Here is a 17,353-nt window from a genome sequence, read left to right as displayed (position 1 = left end):
AGCCCCACAGACCAGATTTAAACACCCTGCAGGCCAAATCCGATCCACGGGCTTTGAGTTTGACACCCCTGGTATAGATCTTTTTCCTGTTCTTCTTGTAGGTACCCAAACACAGTTAAAGTGTCCCCAGACTCTCATGATCAGAGCTTAATTATATGTCTGCTATACTGAATTTAAGGGGGGAAAGCACATTTTCCATGTTGCATATAACTCCTGTAGGGAATTCATTGGTTATAAGTTGAAGGCCATCAGCCCAGATGGCTTTAAAACAGATTAGGCAAATTCCATGAACAGGACAGCGAAACAGAACTATTGTATTGTCTAGATGTTGGATGAGGAACAGGGAAATCCAGGTTCTAAGTTCCCTCTCAATCATGGAAATTCCTTGGGAACTTTGAAACCATTCATTCTCCCTCAGGCCAAACTACCTTGTAGGATTGTTCTGACAGGAGAAGGGAGGAATAAGTAGGTCACTTTGAGCTTCTGTTACAAAAGGCACAATAACGGTGACATAAATAGTAAAATGGATCTTAGAATGTTAGTTCATGAGCCACTCCCTATTCAGTTGTTTCTTCTTCTTCTTCTTCTTCTTCTTCTTCTTCTTCTTCTTCTTCTTCTTCTTCTTCTTCTTCTTCTTCTTCTTCTTCTTCTTCTTCTTCTTCTTCTTCTTCTTCTTCTTCTTCTTCTTCTTCTTCTTCTTCTTCTTCTTCTTCTTCTTCTTCTTCTTCTTCTTCTTCCTTCTTCCTTCTTCCTTCTTCCTTCTTCTTCCATCTTCCATCTTCCTCCTCCTCCTCCTTTCTTCCCCTCCCCGGAGTGGACTAACGATATGGGGAGACATAGGTAATTATGTGGAACCAGGATAAACAAAAAAAAATCAATCATTTTGTTCTTGGTTCTTATTTAAAACTTGGCCTTCAGAGTTGGTGTGCAATTTGGAGAGATAGAAACAAATGAAACCCAAACATTTAGTTCCCAATGAAATATTGACACTCCTTTCCAATGGAAGGAGAGACTGCAAAGGGGCTGCAAAGTTGTGTAAAACCTGTTATCTTAATGCACCTTCTTCAACAATGTAGTTGTGAGTCATTAGGGGCTCATCACCATATCCTGGGATGATTCATTCTGTTGCATAGGAGATGTGCCACTCACAACTCCTTCCAACTACTTTCCCAATCCAGACACCTGACTTCTTCCTCAAGAGTTGCGGTAAACACTTGCAACTGAGCTTACAGAAACAGGATGAGAAATAAAGAGCAGAAATGGCTACCTCCATGTCTGAATCCGGCTAAAAGCACCTCTCAGCTAGCTATCCCATGGGCAACTTCAAGCACCAATTCACTCCTGATGATTGTAACTAAGGAATAAGCTGGTCTTCTATCCCACTTGGGCAAAAATTGTTTATCGACTTGGAGGCTGGTTTTGTAAAACCAGTTACACAATTGTATCAGACTGGCTGTTTGAAGAACCTCAAAGAACCATCACTTCCTCTTGCGAAGACTATAAAACTTGCTACCAGCAAAAAAAAACAAACCCAAAAGTTCTAAAAGATGGATGAAGATGGATATATGAGTATAGATCCAAGTAAAAGAGACTATCCCTTGCCAGCCATTAAAGGAAAGAAAGGTAATATCTTACAGCTATTTATTTTTCTTTATTTTACTCTGCATATTGGCACTAAGGATTTTTTTAAAAGGGAAAATTTAGAAAGGGGTGAAAGTGAATCTAGTCCCTATTGTTTCTGGGGGGAGGGGGAATTACATTTCTTAAATGTCATTTTTGTTTAACAGAGAACTCTTTCCTTGATTATCTACATGTCTTTTGCTTTAAATTCTTTCTGCATATCTAGCAATTAGGAGAGGGAGGGAGAGAGACAGAGTGTTTGGTCTGGTGGTTAAGGCAGCAGACCAGGAACCAGAAACAATGAATTCTAGTTCTGCCTTAGCCATAAAAACCAGCTGGGGGATTTTGGGCTGGTCACTTTCTCTCAGCCCAACTCACCACACAGAGTTGTGGTTGGGGGGAAAATAGGAGGAAGAAGGAGTATTACATATGTTCTCTTCCTTGAGTTGTTTATAAAAATAATAAAGGCAGGATATTAAATAAATGTATAAATTATATCCAGAAGCTAGAGACTAAAATAGAGAGGTTGACTGGCTGGCAGGATAAACAACTGAGCTTTTTAAAATGGCAATAAATCTCATTTCGTACAATGGGACAAAATTCTGGGAAGATAAAAAAAACCATTTTTAAAGTTTACAGAATTACAGAATGTCTGAGTTGGAATGAAACCTGGAGGTTTTCTAATCCACTTCCTGCTTAAGCAGAAGATCCTATACAATGACAGAGAAATGGCTCTTCAATCTCTTCCCACAACGTCTGTTCTGCTAATTAAATTGTTCTGACAGGAAATTTCTCCTTAATTCTGGGTTGGATCTCTCTTTGATAAGCTTCCATCCGTTATTTGCCCTCAGGTGCATTGGAGAATAGGTCGATCCCCTCTTCTCTTGACAGCCTCTCAGACTGAGGAAAATAGAGCTGGAAAGGGCCCTTGGAGGTCTTCTAGTCCAGACCCCTGCTCAAGCAGGAGAACCACCTATACCACCTCAGACAAGTGACTGTCCAGTCTCTTCTTAAAAACCTCCAGTGTTGCAGTGCCTATGATTTCTGGAGGCAAGCTGTTCCACTGGTTAATTGTCCTCACTGTTAGGAAGTTTCTCCTTAATTCCAGGTTGCTCTTTGATTAGTTTCCAACCATTATTTCTTGTTCTGCCTTCTGGTGCTTTGGCAAACAATTTGACCTCCTCTTCTTTGTGGCAACCCCTCAAATACTGGAGTACGGCTATCATGTCACCCCTAATTCTTCTTTTCTTTAGACTAGCCAGACCCAAAACCTGCAGCTGTTCTTCATATGTTTTAATCTCCAGGCCTTTGATCATCTTGGTTGCTCTCACTGAACTTTCTCCAAAGTCTGAACATCTTTTTTGTAGTATGGTGACCAGAATTGGTTGCAGTATTCCAGGTGTGGCCTTATTAGGGTTTTGTAAAGCGGCTCTAATACTTCATATGATGTTGATTCTATGCCTCTGTTTATACAACCCAGGATCGTATTAGCTTTGGAAAACAACTATCATGTCACCTAGTCCTTCTCTTTGATAGATGAGACATACCCAATTTCTGCCACCCTTTATCTGTTTTAACCTCCAATCATCTTCTCTGCACTCTTATCTAGAGTCACAACATCTTTTTTATATTGTGGTATCCAAAAATTGGAGCCAGTATTCCAGGTATGGTTGTACTAATGTAGGATAAAGTGATACTAACCTTCATGTCATCTTGATGCTATCCCTTGGTTGATGCAGCCTAGGGCTGTATTGGCTTTTTCGGCCGCTGGAGCACACTGCTGACCACCACACTTAAGTGGTGGTCTGGTAGGACTTTCGAGATCCCTCTCTGAGTTTGACACTCATCATACCAGTGGAACACTAATGTTCCACTATTTTTATACTAGTGTATTACTGGTATGTATTGTCACTATGGCAATATTTATTTATTTATTTATTTTGTATTTATTGATTTGTCAAGTGATTATAAGATAACAGGTATAAGTATAAACATAGCTATGGATACATGAAATGGATACATATAAGAAAAATAAAAGAAATAAAAATAAAAAAGAAACAATAGGACAGGGACGGTAGGCATGTTGGTGCGCTTATGCACGTCACCTACAGACCTCTTAGGAAAGGGGTGAGGTCAATAGTAGACAGTCTAAGGTTAAAGTTTTTGGGGTTTGGGGAAGAAACCACAGTCAGGTTGAGTATTCCAGATGTTGACCACTCTGTTGCTGAAGTCATATTTCCTGCAATCGAGTTTGGTATGGTTTTCCTTGAGTTTGTATCGATTGTGTGCTCTTGTGTTGTTATGGTTGAAGCTGAAGTAATCATTGACAGGTAAGATATTGTAATATATAATTTTATGTACAATACTTAGATTGGACCGAAGACGGTGTAGTTCTAGGTTTTCTAGGTGTAGAATTTAAAATCTGGTGGCACAAGGTATTCTGCAACAAGTAGAGGAGTGGAGAACTCTTCTTGTGAAATATTTCTGGACTTTCTCAACTGTATTAATATCAGATACATAATGCGGGTTCCAGACTGATGAGCTGTTTTCAAGTATTCGTCTAGCAATGTTTTGTATGCTCTAGTTAGTAGTGTGATATTACCAGAGAAAATGCTACGCAGGATTAGGTTAACAACTCTTAATGCCTTTTTGGCTATGTAGTTACAGTGGGCTCTAGCACTTAGATCATTAGAGATGAGTACTCTAAGGTCCTTGACAGAGTTTGGATCATCAACAAGGTCTTGACTATTCAGCTTGTATTTTATTTTCTGATTTTTTTTTGCCAGATATGTAAGACAGAGCATTTATTTGTTGAGATTTGAAGTTGCCATTTGTTTGACCATTCTGATACATAGTCGAGGTTTCTTTGAAGGGTAGTAGTATTGTCGGTGGTGTTACAACATCAGCGAAGAGAACACAGTTGCTCTTAATATGATCACAGAGGTTATTTAGGTAGAGTACGAAGAGAGTTGGCCCTAGAACACTGCCTTGGGGGACCTCACTGTTGGCAGGTACAGAATTTGATAGGACGCTCCCAGTTTTGACCATTTGTTGTCTGTTTGACAGGAATGCTTCTATCCAGTTATGCAGGTATCCAGAGATACCATAAGATTTTAGTTTTAGGAGTAGTTTGTTGTGTACCACTGAATCAAAGGCTTTACAGAAGTTGATGTAAATTGCGTCTATTGTTTTGCCCTGATCGAGTTATGAATTATTGAGTCTATCATCTGCACCTCTGTAACTGTTTGGCCATCACTCTACTAAACAAATAATTCCCTCAACACTGTTCAACTATTTACAAAGTGTGCACTACTATTACTGTTAATCTTCTTATCACTCCTTATCACCCATCTCCTCCCACTTGTGATTGTAGGACTGTAACTTTGTTGCTTGTATCCTTATGATTTATATTGACTTTTTCCTCGTATGATTTGATTATTGATTGTACCCTATGACTATCATTAAATATTGTACGTTATGAAGCTTGATTCTTAACGAATATATCTTTTCTTTATGTATACTGAGAGTATTTACACCAAGACAAATTCCTTGTGTGTCAAATCACACTTGGCCAATAAAAGTATTCTATTCTATGTCATACTAGTGGAACTCGTATGACAACTTGTCATGCTAGTGGAAGTTTTTATAGTATGAATTTCCGATATTAAGTTTCCTTCTCTTCCTGGCACAGCACTGTATAAAGTGTTTGGTTTCTTGTTTTGGAAAATGTGCTTCAGAGAAATCAAGTAATCCCATTCTTGCCCCATCAAATTATCTACAGTATTGTTTTCCTCTTTCTCTATCACCTACTGATCCAGTAATCTTAGACAGAATAAAAGAAATAAAATTGGAAGAAAAGGAATACAGATTCACATCCCTATGACCAGAGGTCTCTCAAGATCATACATTGCAATGTCCTACCTGCAAATGAATACTTCAGCTTTAACCATAACAATACAAGAGCACACAATAGATACAAACTCAAGGTTAACGGCACCAAACTTGACTGCAGAAAATACGACTTTAGAAGAAACCCACCCATACTACCACCTCTTACAATATTGGACAACACAGTATCAACAGTAGAGACCTTCAAATTTCTAGGTTCTTATCACTGGCTCATATGTCACATAAAGCTTTTCCAAAATATGTGTAAACAGGTAAGCTATTTAATGCTGAGTTGGGAAGGTTGGTTGCGTTTTTTTTTTTTAAGAAAAAGCTTCTCTGGGTGGATGGTAGTAATGTCTTGTTAATGTTGTTGCCTTACTCACTTCATGCTTCCAGGTGCACACAACAGTGCACACAGCACCCCTACCAGTTTCCCCTCCCCAACTGAAACATCCCTTTAAGGTAGACTGGGCTGAGAGAGGGAGTATGATCGGCCCATAGTCACTTAGTAAATTCCTGTGGGTTCAGGTGGATTTCAACCTGCTCAAGAGCTTTTATGTTACAATACCTAATTTATTTATGACATATCATACATGCGCTAGCCATATATATTAACATTTCATCTGGACTAGTAAAACATAATACAATATTAATATCAAAATGTCATACTATGGCTAATGCATCTCAATGGAAGATGACGCAATAAAGGAAATTGAACGAAGTGTTAAATGTAATTGGCAGGCATTTGGCAAGCTAAGCATAATTTTCAAGATAACTCAAGTAAGCTGGGGATCATGGTCCTAGAAGAAGAACTTACTTTGGAAAGGAGAAAGTGTGAATCAGGTATTATGCACCAGTCACACAAGAAGAGCAAGACATTTAAAAAGAGGAGCCACCTTCTGGTTGGGGACTCAATTGTAAGGGATGTAAATTTAGGAAAGGATACTGAGGTTTTGAAAGAGGTGAAGTGTCTACCAGGTGCTACTGACAGCAGAGACAAGAAGCGTATTCTTAAGATAGTCAAGAATGCCAGCAAGGACTGTGATGTTGATGCTATCTTGGTACATCTTGGTACAAATGATCTATCCCAGAAGGATGTACTTTCTGTTCAGAAAGACTTCCAGAGCTTGGGGTATGAACTTAGTAATATGGGTTGTAGGTTCTACCAGTATACGAGGAACAAAAAGGGAAAGGGCAGCGTTTAGCAGAGTTTAATGTGTGGCTAAAGGAGTGGTGTAAAAGGGAAAGCTTTGGTTTTATTAGCCATAATGTCTGCAGCTGGTCCAATGAAAAACTATACAAAAGAGATGGTTTGTATCCATCAAAGAAAGGGACTGAGTTACTTGGCATTAAATTCACAGATTTCCTGGATAAACATTTAAACTGAACAGCAGGGACAGAGAATTAATGGAAGAGGCCTTCGTCCTGCGGTGGATAGACAGTGGCTAAAATGGTGGTGATGATGATGATGAAGAAGAAATGTCAAAAGTTTTTTTTAAGTTTTTCTTTATTAAACAAATAAACAAACACAAACACAAACAAATTTACATTAAAAAGGTTGAACATGGTACAGTTTTCCTAACATCAAGCATTGTCTTTACTTTGCTAAATCCAGTAATAATATTACGTAATTTCCATCTATACACTTTAAATATACATATAGTCATTCCTTATTCTGATAGGTCTTCCTCGTCTCTAGCCAACCGGAAAATTTATCCCATGTTTTATAATATTCCAAATCCTCCTTATTTTTTAGTTCTTTTTTTAATTTATCCATTTCTGGGCATATTGTAATTTTCCTCAATATTTCCGATTCATTTGGAATATCTTTATTTTTCCAATTCTTTGCATATGCCAACCTTGCCGCCCTAATAACATGAATCATTAAGTACATATTTTCTTTATCATATTTCCTAATGTTAATTCTAGTAGAAGGAGCTCAGCCCTATGTTGTATTTTAATTCTATACATAAGAAGCATCAAAAGTTAAATACCAATATCTAGGCCAGAGGACACCAAACTTGGCAACTTGAAGACTTGTGAGCTTCAATTCCCAGAATTCTGGGAGTTGAAGTCCACAAGTCTTCAAATTGCCACGTTTGGGGACTCCTGGTCTAGGCCATTGAACTATTGAAACACAGCATAGTTTATATTTTTTAAAAAATAAGATACTGGACCGGTATCTGGCCTCAGCTTACAGCTGGTCACGATGTGATCTACAGTTTGATGTGAGACCCCGCAGTCACACTGAGGGGAGAATACTGCACCCCATTTATACAGAGAGTCCTGGCAGATGCCATGTGAGGTGTAAATCCTATTCAGGATTGTCCATAGCTGAGGGGATAGTTCAAAATCTGGCACCTTTTTTGTGGGGTCGTTTCTATGTCTTCCTATGCTTGGGCATTTAGTCACCTACCAGTCACCCACCTTTCCATTGGGAATCGATGTTTAAGTTACAATACTTGATGTAAATTAAGGAAGGGATGATGAACTTCACAATTCCCTTCTAATCCCAGATCCTCCAAGGAACCCTCTCCTGTGGAAAATTTTGTTTGGCATTTCGACTGTAGGAAATGTGGTCCTGGCTGTGCTTTTGATTGTTCTCATTCTTCCAGGTAAGAAATTTTCAGCTTTGTTCCTTCAACCTGTCATCGTTCTCTCCTGCTACCATATAGATGTGGTGGCACAGTGGTTAGAAGGCAGTATTTCAGGCTGGCTCTGCTCACTGCCGTAAGTTCGATCCTAACTGGCTCAGCCTTCCATCAATCCGAGGTGGGTAAAATGAGGACCCAGATTGTTGTGGGGCAATAGGCTGACTCTGTAAACCGCTTAGAGAGGACTGTAAAGCACTGTGAAGCGGTATACACTGTAAGTCTAAGTGCTATTGGTATTGCTATATGAGAGATGACTTAACCCTAGACAGGAGGCAAAGTGACTCAGGGGATTAATGACACCAGAGATGGTCTCAGATCTGGTGGTTTGAGCCCTAGCACTCCGTGGCAGAGTGAACTTGCTTCAGCTTCTGTCCACCGAATAGTTCAAAAACATGTTCTGCATTGGTGCTCTGTGAAGGTAGGCAGTTTCTTGACAGTTCTGAATCTTCCTGGTTGTGGCGCCCACCCAAGGGTTCCTTGGGTGACATTGCAGGAAGAACCACTTGTCTTTCACTCTGGTACAAAGCCAGCTTGCCCTCCTGTGGTGCACCTTGGGAAGCACACCAGCATATCCTTGCCAGGGCTCATGCCTTGCCAAGCCAAATTATTACTCTTCAGTAGCATTGTGGTCTCCTAGCTACTGTATAATAATTATAAGTATAATTATAATTATACTTAAGTATAATTATAATTATACTTATAACCATATAGCAACAGATGGTAAGTGCCACTTATGCAAAAAAGCTGAAGAACCAGTGGACTACCTGGTAAGCTGCTGCAAGAAGATTGTACAGAATGACTACAAACAGCGACATGACAAAGTAGCAACAATAGTGCATTGGAAGATCAGCAAGAAAAATCATTTGCTTGTAAGCAAGAACTGGTGGGACCATAAAATAGAAAAAGTCATAGAAAATGAAGAAGTTAAATTGCCCTGGGACTTTAGAATTCAAACAGACAGGCAGCTATCACATAACACCACGGACTTAACAATTGTTGATAAGAAAGACAAAAAAAGTCTGGAGAGTGGATGTGGCAGTGCCTGGAGACAGCAGAATAGAAGAGAAAGAACTGGAGAAGATAACAAGATACAAAGACCTACAGATAGAAATAGAACGACTGTGGTAAAGGCAAGCAAGGGTGGTACCAATAATAATAGGAGCCTTGGGTGCAATCCCACCACTTGAACATCATTGCAGTGACAAATATGCAATCAGTCTATTGCAAAAGGCGGCTTTACTGGGAACAGCTTCCATCCTGCGACAATACCTGTAACACTGTCAAACATCCAGTTCTGTCAATCCCAGGCCCTTGGTAAGGACTCGATAGGTAGACAAAAATGCCACACCCGGTCTGAACATCTGGCTGACTGTGCAATCATCAATAATAACAACAACAATACCAGGCGATGCGTGAATTGAAGAGATCAGCTAGAAAAAAATAACGAAATATTGTGATTTGCAAATTGAAGTTGAGCGATTGTGGAGGAAGAAATCAGTGGTTGTACCAACAGTAATAGGAGCCCTTGGAGCAATACCCAAAGGGCTACCTAGATATTTGGAAATGTTGAACTTATTAGACCTGAATATCCCGACTTTGCCACACACAAAAACCCCCACCTCACTCAGAACTACCTGCCCTGTATACTCAGACCCTACGTCTTTGGTCCTTGGTTAGGACTTGAACTGTTTAGTGTTCACCAGTCCTAGAATCCCATTTGTGAATCAAATTGAAGACAGTATTCAGCAGTTTCTGATCAGTTCTGGAGAACAGGTAGAGGAAATTTTGAGTAGTTCAGGGAACTGGCAAATACCACCTCTGACTGGCATCTATTCTCTTCCTCCCAGGTCCCAGCTGATTGGCTGGGTCTCCTGTTGTTGCCCTGCACAGGAGAACAGAGCTGGAAAGCAGGTTAGTGGGGTGGGAAGGGAATGGAGGTTTTGCAGTATCCTTTCCCTGCCACACCCACCAAGCCACACCACGCCCACCAAGCCATACCCACAGAACCGCTAGTAAAAGAATTTGAATCCCACCACTGATTGAAGATTAATCATAATAACAATCCTAGACAAATGTAGTGTGCGATGTTTTGCTCTTATTCATAGGACTTTTATTTTTAAAATAACTCTTTAAACCATCCCCCAACAACAAAACCTACAAGATTCCAATGTTTTCTATTTAGTTGAGGCGTTTGTTTTGTGAACCAGGATAAATGATCACAAAGGTATTTATTTTGTGATCCAGGATAAATGATCTTGGATGGCATCCAGGCTCTAAAGTTGACTTATTTCTTAAGGTTCACAGAAAGTCGGTCATCCGAATCATCCATTGGAGCCAATCCCCAGCTGCGTCAAGAACTGTATTCCTTGCGGATCAGCTAAGGACAGTGTAACAGGTAAGGCCTGCCTTTTCCAGCATACGGTAAAATGGGATGCTTTCCATCTCCGCTTTCAAAGAGACGCAGCATAAAAGCTCATAAACAGGTAGTCCTTGACTTACGACCACAATGGAACCCAAAATTTCTGCTGTTAAGTGAGACCTTTCCTAAGTGAGTTTTGCCCCATTTTATGAACTTTCTTGCCACCGTTGTTAAATGAATCCTGTTTCCCAAATAGGCTATTAGTTAAATGTGATCATATTATTGCAAGAATAATTTGCTAAACGTAAATAGGATGAGTATTACTTTGTTTGTACTAAAAGGAGATTAGAAAGGGACTCTGTTTTAAACATGCTAGTGGCATAGCTAAGAACTAAAAAGGGGATAAACAAGAGGGAATATAAATTAACATAAATTTATGACTGGTTATAAAAATTATATAATTTGTTAAACATTGCAAATACAACTAGTCATATATATTCATAATAAAAAAGTGATCTTAAGAATATAGAGATTGATATAAAAACAACATATGGGAATTTGGAATAACCAGGATACATAATTTGTATTAATATTAATTATTAAGTTAACAGTTTTGATATGAAATTATTGTCATGTTTGTTTTAAAATGTAAAATTCCCTGTAACCACACTGTTCACAAAGCATGTTTGTAGAAGCAAGAAAAAAAGTAAAACATGTATTGCAAAAAAAAAAAAAGAAGAAGAATCTGGCTTTCCCATTGACTTTGCTTGTCAGAAGGTCACAAAAGGAGATCACATGATCTCGGGACACAGCAATGGTCACAAATATGAACCAGTTGCCAAGCATCTGAATTTTGATCACATGATTATGGGGAATGCTGCAATGGTCATAACTGTGAAAAACTGTCATAAATCAATTTTTCCTAGTTCTGTTGTAACTTTGAACAGTCAGTAAATGAACTGTTTATAAGTGGAGGATTACCTGTGCTAGTACATGTAGTCCTCAACTTACAATTGCAATTGGGAACAGAATTTCCATCGCTAAGCCAGGCCATTCTTAAGTGAGCCATGCCTCAGTTTATGACCTTTTCTGCCATGGTCACTAAGTGAATCAATGCAGTTGTTCAGAGAACCCTGCAGTGATTAAGGCAACCAAGTTTCCTTCATTGGCTCTGCTTTCCTGAAGGTAACTGTAAAGATTATATAAATGGTGATCACATGATCCCAGGACACAGCAAGCATCGTAAATGTATGCTAGTTACCAAGTGGCTGAATTTTGGTCATGCGACCATGGAGATACCACAACGGTCATAATTGGAGGATTGGTCATAAATCACATTTTCCAGCGTTATTGTAACTTTGACAGGTCACTAAAGAAATGGTTGTAAATCCAGGATTACCTGTAAACGATTTCAAGAAATATATTTTGTTTCATTGACAAGGACAGTCTATTTTACTGAAATTCTGCTATTTCTGCTGGTGAGGTTTACCAGGCTGGTATTCAGCCAGTTCTGACCAGTTCTGGAGAACCGGTAGCAGAAACTTTGAGTAGTTCAGAGAACTGGAAAATCCCACCACTGACTGGCCCCGCCCCCATCTCTTCTCTGCCTCCCGAGTCCCAACTGATTGGCTGGGTCTTCTTTTGTTGCCCTGCACAGGAGAATGGAGCTGGAAAGCAGGTTGGTGGGGTGGGGAGGGAATGGGGATTTTGCAGTATCCTTCCGCTGCCACGCCCACCAAGCCACGCCCACAGAACTGGTGGTAAAAATATTTGAATCCCACCACTGGTGAGGTTCCCTATCAAAATGGGCACAGAACTGCAAAATAGAGCAAGGAACACTGAGTGCTCAGATCTTGCCGAAGACCTCTGGTGGGGAAGGGCTACAGGTAGTCCTCGACTCGCAACAGTTCATTTAGCAACCGTTCCAAGATACAAAGGCACTGAAAAAAGTGACTTATGCCCGATGTTCACACTTACAACCACTGCAGCATCCCCGCAGTCGTGTGATCAAAATTCGGACGCTTGGCAAGAGGCTGGTGTCTAGGAAGGTTGCATTGTCCCTGGTCAGGTGATCAGTTTTTTGCGACCTTCTGACCAGCAAAGCCAATGGGAAACCCAGATTCACTTCACAACCATGTAACTACCTTAACAAAGGCAAACATTCACTTAACAATGGTGGCAAGAAAAGTCATAAAATGGGGCAAACTCACTTAATAAATGTTTAACTTAGCAATATATACTGTATTTTGGGCTCCATTTGTTTTGGCCCATCGACTGCCAGCAGAGCCAGCAAAGGAATCGGGCAAGGAGGAGGTTGAGGGGGAGCCTAGGCCAGCTTTGGAGCCTTTGAAAGGCTCTGAGGAGGAAGCAGAATCAGAGGCAGAGGCAGAGCTGGGGCCTTCTGTCCTCCCCCAGGTGGAGAGGCAGCTGCCCTGAGCTGAGTGAGGAGGACAGCTGGGGACCATCCCAGATGTGTGTATGCATAGAGAGGAGAGGAGAGGAGAGGAGAGGAGAGCAAAGGAAGGCAATCAGCCGGCTCTCAGGGGGAAAAAGTCGTAGAGTTGCTAGCCAGCCCCTCCCTGGCTGGGAAATAAATAGTAGGGGGTTGGCAGGGGACTGTTGAGTAGAAAATAAAATACATTTTAGTTTATGGAGCAAAGAACAACCATCATTTGAAATTATACTGAAATTAAACTTTTTGATGTAATTGACTATAATTTCTTGGCTAAATTTACTTTGCTTCCAGGGCTCCGAGTTAGAAAGCCTTCATCTAATAATTAGCTTAGAATTTTTTTTTTCTTAAGCCAACTTACTTTTCTTGAGTATTAGCCTCCAGGTTTCCCAGGGATTAAAGAAACTAACTTCTTTTTTTCCCATCAGTGGAATAGGGCTTTTATTTTATTTTTTTATTCTTTTTTGAGAAAGATAGAGCTACCAGTTTGGTGAGCAAGCCTCTTGGCCTTTTAGAAGATATAATTTCAGCATAACTTGACCACCAAGTTATTTCTTATTAATTAAATAAACCAGGTGGCATGAGAAAGTTGGTAATTCCTTCTCCCCCAGCAACTTTTCTTTCTTCCACACAGCAAATCTGACTCTGGATCCAAACACAGCTCATCCCCAGCTCTACGTATCTCCTGATTTGAAAAGTGTGAGATGGAAAGACATGCAACAGCATGTGAACGCCAGTCCTCTGAGATACGACGTTATGGCCAGCGTCATAAGCCATCAGAGCTTCAACTCTGGGAAGATGTGTTGGGAGGTAGAGGTGGTGGAGGGAGGGGAGTGGTGGGGGGTGGGAATTGTTAGGGAATCTTCAAAGAGAAATGGGCCAATTCTTTTCGATTCTCGTGGGGGCTACTGGGGAATTCAGCGACATGAGGGACGGTATGAGGCGAATACCCATCCCAGAACAAATTTGACATTGTGCCATCCTCTGAAAAGGATCCGAGTTTCTCTGGACTATTCACAAGGTCTCTTAGCCTTTTTTGATGGTGACACGGATACCGAAATCTTCGCTTTTCCGAAAGAAAATTTTAACAGAGAGAAGATTCACCCATGGTTCTTGATCTATAAATGGAATGGACAGCTGGTCCTTCACCCGTGATATGGTGGACCAAAGGGGTCATCACAATGGAAGAGCTTCACACCATCTGCCTTCAGCTCTCCTCCACTCTTTCGGTTTTTCTCTTTCTCCATCCCTGTTTCTATTTCCTTTGCCTCCAATTCCTTTTGTCCTTCTTTTCCTTCTGTCTCAGGAGTTTCAACCTCAATTTCATTGAAGGCTATGGTTGACCTCGGTGGGGCTGGGGGCTGTGGCCAACTGGGTAGGTGTGGCCAACTAGGTGGGCATGGCCAGCTTGCAGCCACTCCCCAAACTTCTGGCATGTTTTCTCTTCGCATTGGGTAGACTGGACTGACGCAACATGAGCCAGCCCCTTACATTTCCCCAGGTGGTCCCGTGGGCCGGATCCGACCACATCGTGGACCTGCAGGCCTTGGGGGTGTTTGACACCTCTGCTCTATCGCCACCCCAAATGCCTATCATGCCCCTGTCAGAATCTCAATCCAAGAAGACAAACAGCTGACAGGGGGTGGGAGTGTGGCTCCATTGACTGTGGAGGAGGCTGGGGAAGGGCAAAGTCCAGCTGAGCAGAGCAGGGGAAAGATAGAACAAGGCAGAGGGATTTCAGAGGAAGACCCAGGCCCACCTCCTCTTCATCCTAGGGCACGCAGGTAGGAACAGAGAAGAGAGCAACATGGATTGCGTGGCTTACCATGGAGGAAAGGGCCCTGATTCCCTTCATTAGCCACACCTGGGAATGAAAGTTTATAAGAACTGAATGCTGACTGCAGCAGCTGCTGGGGGCAAATGTGACTTTATCTTGTCTTTGCTTATCTGTTTTCCTGACATCTTTCCAACTGTGTGACTTTTGCCATGCTTTCATGCCTGGAATTCTTGCTCCTGCCCTGCCAAATGTATTACCTCAGTTTGGCTTGATTGGATTTATAGTTACAATTTGTGTTGACCATGTTTTGGACTTGATTCTCTGCAGCCAAAGGCTGTTCCTGGGAGAGCTTTTGTCCATCCAGAAGGTAACCAGGACATTGGGGGCAAAGTTGGAGCTAATAAAGGGAATCCTACTGATTACCTGACTGTGTCATGCCCCAGGTCATCACAATGCCATCCATAACCACCAAGAACTCTTCTAGATCCACAATTTCCTGAACTGCAATAATTAGCTATGTTTCAAAAATAATTTTAAAACAAGTTTAATGAAAAAGAATTGGAGGTATAAATCACATTTCAATCTTTCTCCTGAATTTGAGGGTTGTGCCGAATACTTATTTGTGAGGGGGTCCTTGGTGCCCTCTGAGCTTGGTTGTCTTCTTGCAGATGTTTCAATAATACCCAAACTAGGTAACATAATTAATGCTAGTGATGCACTGATGACATTACCTCGTTTGGGTAATGAAATGTCTACAAGAAAACAACCAAGCTCAGAGACCACCAAGGACTCTTCATTTCAACCCTGAGCTTTAAATATTCTCCTTTACTGATACCTATTTATGGACTAAAGGGAGGGGGGATACAATGACTCAGCAGTTAAAGAAACTGGGTTTGTTGACTGAAAAGTCAACAGCCCAGATTCGAGTCCCGAGCGCTATGTGATGAGGTGAGTTCCTTTTATTTGCCCCAGCTACAGCCCACTTAGCAGTTTGAAAGCATGCAAATGCAAGTAGATAAATAGGTACCATTTCAATGGGAAGGTAAGAGCGTTCCGTGCACCTTAACATACAGTCATACTGGCCACATAACCATGGAAGCATTTCTCGGCTAAGAAACTGAGATTACAATATTTTCTGGGCATTTACAATGTCAGCATATTTTCCCCAACAATCTGGGTCCCCATTTTACCAAACTTGGAAGGATGGAAGACTGGGTCAACCTTGACCAAGATCAGACTCCAGGCTATGGGCAAAGTTTAGCTGCATTCTAACCACTGTGCCACCAAGAGTCCTTCAGATGCTCAGCAAACAGAGAAGCACAGAAGTTTAAGCACAGAAGTGAGGCTATACCAGGAATCTGAGAGTCAGTTTGGTGTAATGGTTAAGGTGCTGGTCCAAAACCTAGGAGACAGTGAATTCTAGTCATTCCTTTGGGATGAAAGCCAGCTGGGTGATCTTGAGCCAGTCACTCTCTTACAGCCTACCTCACTTTAGGGTCATTGTAGAGAAAATAGGAGGAGGAAAATAGGACTTTTATGTATAAAAGTCTGTAGAGATTCTCAGTCATCCAGATCATGGTTGTCCCCAATGTGCCTTTTTCAGGAGACAACTGGACTTTTTTTGCTTTTTCTTTGAAGAGGTTTTGCTTCATATCCAAGAAGCTTCTTCAGCTCTGACTGGATGGTTGCGAAAGGAAAGATTTCTATTCCTTGCAGACAGCTGGTCATTTGCATTCTTTTAGATCAAGGACCTTCAAACTTGGCAAGTTTAAGACTTGTGGACTTCAACTCCTAGAATTCCTGAGCTAAGATGACTGGAGGAGGGATTCTGGGAGTTGAAGTCCACAAATCTTAAAGCTGTCAAGTTTGAAGAGCCCTGTTTTAGAGAGTCCTTGAGGCCACCTGGAGGTTTATCTGTATACTCAGGGTTATCTGAGTAGTGCTAATGGTTCCTGTAGTCTGTAATTCTTCTGGAAAATCATTCATACTCCCACACTGTTCAAAAGGTATTCATCCCAAATTGGATAACAAAAAGTCTATAGAGAGTCTCTGTCAGCCTTCAAGATTTTCTCCCTTTGCTTTGCATCTTTCGGCTATTATAAGTAACGGGGGGAGGAGGGGGGAATGGTTATGGGAAGTGAGCTGGAGGTGTTACAAACCAGAATTGTATAAACTGTGGGGGGGGTAGATTCTTGCTTAGGCTTCTATCCTATGCTATGCGCAGCTGCAACTCTTTATCAAAATATGTCAAGGTCAACGGACAGAGGACTCATCACCACCTGGAGATTCCCACATGATGATACACACAACTTTTAATTGGATGAGCCAATTGAACTGTTGGGGGTGGGAACGTTGCCATTACTTTGTATATGTGATTTACGCGCCCATTTTTTCAGATTCAGAAGTCTTTTCTTGCTACCACTTGATTTCCAGTAAAAGATATCTTTTCTCTGATTAATGGAGTCTAAGTATTTCTTTCTTGGATTTTGAATGGAGCACCAGCTGACAGTCTCAGTCATCCAGGTCATGGTTGGCCCAAAGATGTTTTTCCAAGAGGCAACTGGACTTTCTTGTTTTTCTTTGAAGATGTTTTGCTTCTCATC

General features: G+C 41.1%; 1 protein-coding gene across 1 annotated transcript; it reads left to right on the top strand.

Annotated features, from left to right (window-relative positions):
- The first annotated feature begins 1,199 nt into the window (after positions 1-1,199).
- On the top strand, positions 1,200-15,055 carry LOC113450860 (butyrophilin subfamily 2 member A1-like). The gene is made up of 4 exons (XM_087923403.1): positions 1,200-1,623; positions 8,025-8,123; positions 10,459-10,557; positions 13,608-15,055. Exons 1-4 carry the CDS (start codon positions 1,548-1,550, stop codon positions 14,126-14,128), a joined length of 795 nt encoding a protein of 264 aa, XP_087779529.1. The 5' UTR covers positions 1,200-1,547; the 3' UTR covers positions 14,129-15,055.
- The last annotated feature ends 2,298 nt before the right edge of the window (positions 15,056-17,353 follow it).

The sequence above is a fragment of the Pseudonaja textilis genome, chromosome 2 (assembly GCF_049901715.1).
Source record: "Pseudonaja textilis isolate UNSWEBS1 chromosome 2, rPseTex1.2, whole genome shotgun sequence".
Taxonomy (NCBI): Eukaryota; Metazoa; Chordata; class Lepidosauria; order Squamata; family Elapidae; genus Pseudonaja; species Pseudonaja textilis.
Note: the sequence above shows the minus strand (reverse complement) of the source record. Positions and strands in the feature narration are given on the sequence as shown.

Coding starts and splice junctions, on each gene's coding strand:
- LOC113450860 (XM_087923403.1), top strand. CDS start 1,548: ATGGATGAAGATGGATATATGAGTATAGATCCAAGTAAAAGAGACTAT. Junction 8,124..10,458: donor GATTGTTCTCATTCTTCCAG/GTAAGAAATTTT, acceptor TTATTTCTTAAG/GTTCACAGAAAGTCGGTCAT. Junction 10,558..13,607: donor AGCTAAGGACAGTGTAACAG/GTAAGGCCTGCC, acceptor TCTTCCACACAG/CAAATCTGACTCTGGATCCA.